This window comes from Nannobrachium achirus (genome assembly GCF_963921795.1).
Source record: "Nannobrachium achirus genome assembly, chromosome: 10".
Lineage (NCBI taxonomy): Eukaryota > Metazoa > Chordata > Actinopteri > Myctophiformes > Myctophidae > Nannobrachium > Nannobrachium achirus.
In genome coordinates this window covers 60148814-60156765 of record NC_137819.1, presented here as the reverse complement: position 1 = coordinate 60156765, position 7952 = coordinate 60148814, and the positions used below count along the sequence as shown (strand labels likewise).

The 7952-nt window shown below is 43.3% G+C and overlaps 1 protein-coding gene across 1 annotated transcript in view; it reads right to left on the bottom strand.

Moving 5' to 3' along the window:
• Positions 1-2563: 2563 nt before the first annotated feature.
• The window catches only part of LOC308292678 (TGF-beta receptor type-2-like), a 59685-nt gene continuing 54296 nt past the window's right edge, over positions 2564-7952 (bottom strand). Inside the window, exons 8-9 of the mRNA XM_080735080.1 lie at positions 6048-6172; positions 2564-3276 (exon numbers count right to left, since the gene is read on the bottom strand). Coding sequence (XP_080591206.1) covers positions 3079-3276; positions 6048-6172 — 323 coding nt within the window. The 3' untranslated portion in view covers positions 2564-3078. The remainder of the gene's footprint in view (positions 3277-6047; positions 6173-7952) is intronic.

Sequence of the window (7952 nt, the reverse complement as noted above, 5' to 3'; positions counted from 1 at the left end):
TGCAAACTCCACACAGAAAGGCCCCATCGCCAACCCCACCTAGGGTGTGGGCGCTGATGACGCGGAGGAGGGAACACGCCCCCAGCGCCTACTGCGTCCCCCGGCGGGAATCGAACGCAGGACCTTCTAGCTGCGAGGCGAATCGCTAACGACTGCGCACACCGTGCCCGGTGGAATAAGGATTCTTAATGACATGTCACCTCTATGGCTTTATCTTTCTGACTCGAGGTCAGTCGAGTTTAAGATGAGCAATAAAACAAACAATGACCACAAAGGAACGCTCTTGATGAATTGAATACTGGATCTCTTTTAATTATGGCTTTGAACATTTATACACAAAGGATTTTGATATAAAATAAAATAAAATCTTTAATGAGAAAGGGAGGAAAAAACTCCCTTTGCTGTCATAAAAATGTCTTATGAAGACGTCGTCCAGCGTTCGCGGCAGTCAAGCTGGACCTTGATGGACTTCCAGTTCCCAGTCGTTTAGTAATGATATTGATATCTCATTTTGTCCTCCGGCTCCGATTAACCCATTTAGGCCTAGAATTATTGGATGTTTTAACTATTGAAAAAATAGCAGATATACAAGCTCACAGCGCGGCACCGAGTGCCGCGCTGCGAGCTTGTAGATCTGCTATTTTTGAAAAAACGTGAAAATGTGTGCACATTTTTCAATATATATTTTTCAAGACAGACTTTTGTAACTCAAATCTCTGCTTCTGGGGGGTCCCTGGAACAACATATTTTGAGATGGGAGTCTGCGCCCCAAATAAATGTACTTTTGGGGGTCCTTGACATGAAAAAGTTTTAGTACCACTGATTTAGAGGAGGGATTTAGAAGTCGGGTCAAAGATCGGGTCAAAGATTATTCAAAGACTTGGACACGTTTTCACGATTTTTCAAAAATAGCAGATCTACAAGCTCGCAGCGCGGCACTCGGTGCCGCGCTGTGATCTTGTGTATCTGCTATTTTTCAACAGTTAAAGCATAAAATAATGGGTTAAAGTGGTTCAAATCTAACGCGACTCGGGCGCGTTCCCGGTATTTGAGAGTTAAATAGACTTTTTTTATATCTTTTACAGCTCCAAGTCCTCATAGTAATACATATACATTATAGTATTCCCTTTTTTCCTTTTCAAGGCTGATTTCACCGTCTTCATTATGCTTCTTCCCCTCTGCTTATTGCTTCCAATTGCTTTCTCTCCAGGGACGTGCTGGCCATTGGGAAAAGCGGGACAACAACTCCCGAACGGCCGGTTCATTCCCGGCCGGTCCAGGCCGGCCATTAGGACAAAATTTAAAATAAAATGTCAGCCTTCGTTCCATTTTGGGGGCTGGGCGGCCAACAAAGTAAATCGTCACTGTCGGGCAGAAACCTCGTATCTCCAAGTTTCAAATTTTTAAATTTTTTCACAAAGTAAAGCCCTGCTTGCCCTGCTTTATCATACAAGGCTGTCGCACAAAAGTAGTGAAAACAGCAGATCTACAAGCACACTTGTAGATCGGCTGTTCTCACTAGTTTAAATCATTTTTTAAATGATAGATACAAAACAAATGGTTTTGGACATACAAGGTTTCCACCCGACAACGACGAAATATAACTCATGTAATTGGCCCACACTGGCTTGTCACTTGTCATGATCTGAAATGGCAAATCTTAGAGTAGCAGCAGCGCTATAGGGTGAGCCAAATGTAGTTCTAAGAGCGGACATTTCTTGGGTAAACACAGCCTTACACAGGTGTTCTGATTAGACTATAGCATTAGTTCTATGCAATCAAACAATTGAAACACCTGTGTTTTTACCCAAGAAATGGCCGCTAAGGACTACAATGACGTAGGCGCTGGCACACACTATAGAGAGAGATCTCCCTCTATAGCGCGCAATGAGGGCCTCTGCAACTCTTTTTCCCGGGCTGAATCAGGGGCCCAGCACGTCCCTGCTTTCTCCCCTCCGTCTCCAAGCTCAGGGTCATTTTCATTTCACAGCCGGCAGAAACCAATCCTAAACCTTGATTCTTGCGCGGCGTCGTCACCAGGTTCCCTTTGGTCATCCATTCAAAGACGCTGCGAAGATGTCCGAGCGGCCGGTCAATTACCTGGCCAAATGGACATTAGTGTCTGACGCAAAACTCTCCCATTTCTCCCTTCTTTGGTAATAACTTGGTCCCTTTATTTCCTATTTTCCTATAGATTACTTTGTCTTATTCAATAAACAGAACAGCTGAATATACATTATTTATAATTTGGTATGTATATATATTATATATATACACGGATAAAGTGCAAAACAGTATTTAGTTACAAAGGCTTCATAGCAGGGGTCTTCAACAGGGGGTATCCAGAGTTTCTACAGGGGGTCCTCTAAATCTTTGAGTGATAGAAACTTTTTTCTCCTTTTTTTATATTAACCACTTGAACCCTAGCGTCCATATTCTGAGAACTTTAGCCGAAAATAGCAGATCTACAAGCTCACAACGCCTCGCGCTGCGAGGCGTTGTGAGCTTGTAGATCAGCTATTTTCGGCGGGGGGAAAAAGAGCAGACTAAGTACAGAGTGAAATGTCAAGTTGTATAAGTATTGATGGTTCAAGTGGTTAAATATCTGAAAACACAAATTGGCATTAATTCAAAATACACTGATGATTGTGCTGTCAAACAATGAAACTATATGTAATCTATGAAAAGGTTGAGGGGGGTCCCTGCTTCATCTCTCTCTCAACTAAGGGGTCCTTGGCCTGAAAACGAAGACCCCTGCTTTATAGTGTAATTCTTCCTCCCTGGTCGTGTATGGCTTTCAGCCCCGGTCTTTGGGGGCAAAAAGGGTCAAAGTTAAGTCCATCCCCTGGTAATCCAGACTTTGGGTTTCCCTTTCTGCATCCGTGACGTTCGGATTCTCACCTCCCCGTCGCACATTCCTGAGCAAAGAAAACATCCCACGCCTTCTTCTTCTCCTCCTCCTCCTGCCATATCATTACACATGCCAGGATGTTGGTTTTTTGGTAGGGCTGCAGTTCAGGAGATAGCCCAGAGGGGGGCAGCGTTGCAGCTGTTTGTTGCACTACCACCACATGGCTCTTACTTCTCATCCTCCACAGTGGATGATGAGATGTCTTCTGGTTCTGGGATCTTCTCCTCGGAGCTGTCCGAGTGCGCCGACAGCTTGTCCAGGTGCTCCATGTCGTTGAAGCGCTCGGCGACACACTGGGCCGTCAGGCGGGCCTCGGGGTCGTGGTCCCAGCACTCGTCGATGGTGGCGCACAGCATCTGGACGCCCTGCAAGGTGGAGCAAGACAGTTTACAGTTTACAGTTTAGGCATTTAGCAGACACTTTTAATCCAAAGCGACTTACAATAAGCAGATAAAACATCACAATAATAAACAAGATAATATGTCAGTACATCAACAGCAATATAACAAATGCACATGGATATCTATCTAGAAAACTAAATAATCAGTCAAAAAAAGGTTCTAAAAAACCTAAAAACAAATGCATGTATGGTCATTGAGTGTTTCAGTAGTGCTAATGGTTTAGGTGGAGTCTGAAAAGGTGAGTCTTCAGTCCACAGCGAAAGCTAACGAGTGAGTCCGTTGTTCTAAGTGCGACAGGGAGTTTGTTCCACAACTTTGGGGCCAGGAGGGCAAACTGTCTCGGACGAGTGGATTTTTGCCCTGGGGTTTTTAGCGAGGGTTCTGTCAGCATCCCTGAGTTGGCTGATCTCAGAAAACAGACAGCACACACACGCAATCACTCACTGACAGTGTTGTTTTTGACAGCAAATTTTGATTACGTTTTAGTCATAGTCTTTTGAATAAAATGTATTTTAGTTTTAGTAATAATTTAGTCACCTAAAAAGTTTTAGTTTTAGTCTAATTTTAGTCGACTAAGTATTATACGATTTTAGTCGACTAAATCTACAGTTGATTTAGTAAACTTAAATGTATTTTGGCTGTGCCTTGATGACATCGTAATGGCTGATTTTACACTTGGTTGCATGCTGAAAATAGCCGATCTACAAGCTCACAACGCGTCGCAGCGCAGCGCGTTGTGAGCTTGTAGATCGTCTATTTTCATTTTCAGTCTAACAAGCACACACACACAGTAAAGTCTTTTATATAGATATCCGGGTTCCCTGTCTACACGGATCCAGTGAATCGGATATTTTTCAATCTCTCCACTTATTTATCCGGTTTCAAAAATATCCAGCTTCGCAGCCGAAATATCCAGCTTTGTGTGGCTGCAAGCCCCAAACGCATAAAAAATGTCTAGCTTCAGAAATATCCAGCTCTGTGTAGCCGGCGCCTAAGTATAGAGTGAAAGGTCAAGTTTATTAAGTATTGATAGTACAAGAATCAAAAATACACTGATGATTGTGCTGTCAAAAGATGAAACTATATGGAATCCATGAAAAGGTTGTGGGGGTCCCTGCTTCATCTCTCTCTCAACTAAAGGGTCCTTGGCCTGAAAATGTTGAAGACCCCTGCTTTAAAGCATCAGTTACTGTAGAATAAATTACAGGTCAACCAACAGCGGACTCGGGTATCTGGCAGACTATATACTTCTCACTAGGATTTCGGTGCACATTTTCTGAGACCCCTGAGGCTCAATTTAATACTTAAACAGCACATATACAGCAACTGTAATTACAAAATAAATACGTTTGACATCTTTGTCCTCCCGTTATGATACTGTAGGAGACAGGAAGTGTCTGTATACACTTGAGTTTCAAGCCAGCTGTACAGGAAGGCTTTATGTAATTGTATATTTGTTTTACCCTTTCATTTATTCTGAGTACATTCCTTTTTACGTTTATCTTCTACTGGTGTTCCTCGACACGATGTCATTGGATTTTATGTGGCTTCGTTGTGCCTTTTCCATTTGTTTGTTTGCAATGCATCAAACTTTGCAGCATTTATTTAGAAAACCGCCCGACGAATCAAAATAGTGGGTCCTGATTTCACCAAGCAATGCTGACATAGACGATCTATAAGCACCGGCGACCCATTGGGAGCTTATTAGATTTTTATTTTCAATATTTTCTTACAACAAAGAACAAGTCTGGCTTTAAGAGCCATTGGTGTGGAACAGTGGTTCCCAACCTTTCTCAGGGCCCACTTGAACATCTCAAAAGAGTGTGCATGTTCAGCGCATGTTTAACTTAATCAATCAAATAATCAATCAATCAATAAACAATCATAAGCAACCACAATTGACTTTGTTCTGGCTTAGATCAGTCAAAGTATAGTACGTGGTATTCTTAAAATAAAATTATATTAATGTTTAAAGTATCAATATAAGTGATTGGCCGCCAATTATTTGGGGGCACACTTGCAATATCCTCACGGCCCACCAGAGGCCTACAGGTTGGTGCTGGTGTAGAGCAGTGGTTCCCAAACGTTTGAGCTCGAGACCCAAAAGAGAAATTAAGACGTTTGCCCCGGGACCAAAACCAGTGAAAATAGCAGATCTACAAGCTCACAACACATCGCGCCTTCTTAGGCTAGAGCTCCACTAAAAAGACGGCGTCGTGCCGTTGACGCTGACGTCGGCAGTGGAGCACCCTTCATTAATTAAAGAGGGAGCGTTCCCAGCGTTGACGTTGACGCAACGCTCGACGTGCCCGGTGGAGCCGGGGGGGTAAAACGTTTGTTTTCTAATTTAGGAGATTCATTTGGTTATTTTTTTTATTCATGAAATGACTTGTGTAAAATGGAAAATGTTAGAGTTTTGTCTTACTGGGTAGCCTCGGAAACCCAGTCGAATTCTTTTAGCGATCGGAAGAAAAAGAAACCTGGGCGATCGCGTTATGATCACTGTTGTAGGAAGTGTAGAATTTCCCTAACCAATCAGAGTGCAGAGAGCGTGACTGAGCGTCGCACCGAATTCGTTGACGTCATGACGCAGCAGCGTTCTCTGCGCTGAGCAGAGGAGCAGAGGGGGGTGGGGGGAGGAGAACACATGCTATTGGTAGGAGACTTGCGGAGAGACTCGCCGCGCCCGCCCATCTGCCTACACTAAACTGTCTGTGTTAGGTTAGAGTGCTTACTGGGTGGTTGATCCAGCTGTCGGGGATGTCAGGTCTGCCATGGTCTCTGAGAACGCTGTCCTTCATGCTCTCCACACAGGGATGCTCTCGGATCCTCCCGAAGGGAGGCTCGTACTCCTTTACCTCTGAAAGCAAACACACACAACAAACACATTGAGGCTCGTACTCCTTTACCTCTGAAAGCAAACACACACAACAAACACATTGAGGCTCGTACTCCTTTACCTCTGAAAGCAAACACACACAACAAACACATTGAGGCTCGTACTCCTTTACCTCTGAAAGCAAACACACACAACAAACACATTGAGGCTCGTACTCCTTTACCTCTGAAAGCAAACACACACAACAAACACATTGAGGCTCGTACTCCTTTACCTCTGAAAGCAAACACACACAACATCGTACTCCTTTACCTCTGGAAGCAAACACACACAACAAACACGTTGATAAGCCTTTGTTTTGGAATGCACCAATGTATATTGTTGCTGTCTGTTACTTTTCATGACATGTAAAATTTAACCTGTGTTCTAATGCAGGGGTCTTCAACAGGGGGTCTGGGAACCCTAGGGGGTCCTCCAAATCTTTGTGTGATAGAAACTTTTTTAACCACTTGAAACCTAGCGTCCATATTCGGAGAACTTTAGGCAAAAATAGCAGATCTGCAAGCTCACAACGCCTCGCAACGGCTATTTTTGGCAAAGAGCTTTGGTGTAGAGGGGAAAAAGAGCAGACTAAGTACAGAGTGAAAGGTCAAGTTTATTATTGACGGTTCAATAATACACAGATACACAGATGATTGTGCTGTCATTGTGCTGTCAAAAGATGAAACTATATGGAATCTCTGAACAGGTTGTGGGGGTCCTTGCTTCATCTTTCTCTCAACTAAGGGGTCCTTGGACTGAAAACGTTGAAGACCCCTGCTCTAATGTATACAATGTAGTTCTTTTTCAGTCACAAGCTCTTGTTAAATCACATCACATTCCACTTCAGCAGTGGAATTACAAGTACGTAAAGTATATTCTAATATAAGTATACATTACACACTACAGCTACCCCTAAGGCTAGGCCGCAGGTGGCAACCTTAAACATGCATAAGCGGCAGAACATACAGCATGGCTGAAGAAATGATGCGTCACTTGCCAGCGAGGCCTGAGGGGAGATCTGCTAAAGGAGAAACATTTGATATAATCTCATTTTTGCCTCCATTGTCAGTGTGTTTAACCCATTCAGAACACAGGTACACATTTTGTGTATCATTATTTTATGCTTTAACTATTGAAAAACAGCAGATATACAAGCTCACAGCGCGGCACCGAGTGCCGCGCTGCGAGCTTGTAGATCTGCTATTTTTGAAAAATCGTGAAAATTTGAATTTTGACCCGATTCTATAAGTGTCTTTTGAATCCTTCTAAGGTTTTTTTGAGAAACCTATGTTTCTATGTCAGCAATCTGGCTAGCCATCGTCAAAGAAAAGGTCCTTTTCACTTAACAGTCTGTTCTTGAGAGACTACTATGTAAGTGGTTCTCAAACCTTTTCATGTGAAGGACCCCCAAAATGATATTTATTTGGCCACGGACCCCCATCTCTAAATATTTAGTTCCAGGGACCCCCCCAGAAGCAAAATTTGAGTTACAAACGTTCGCTTTGAAAATAGATATATTCAAAGATTTGCACACATTTTCACGACTTTTTCAAAAATAGCAGATCTACAAGCTCGCAGCGCGGCACTTGGTGCCGCGCTGTGAGCTTGTATATCTGCTATTTTTCACTGGTTAAAGCGTTCAATAATTCTAGGCCTAAATGGGTTAAAGCATCTCACCAACGGAGCACTGGCCTGGCCGAGCGTCAAACTCTCCTCCACAACCAGTAATCCAAGCAGAGCTCGTCAAAGACAACATACA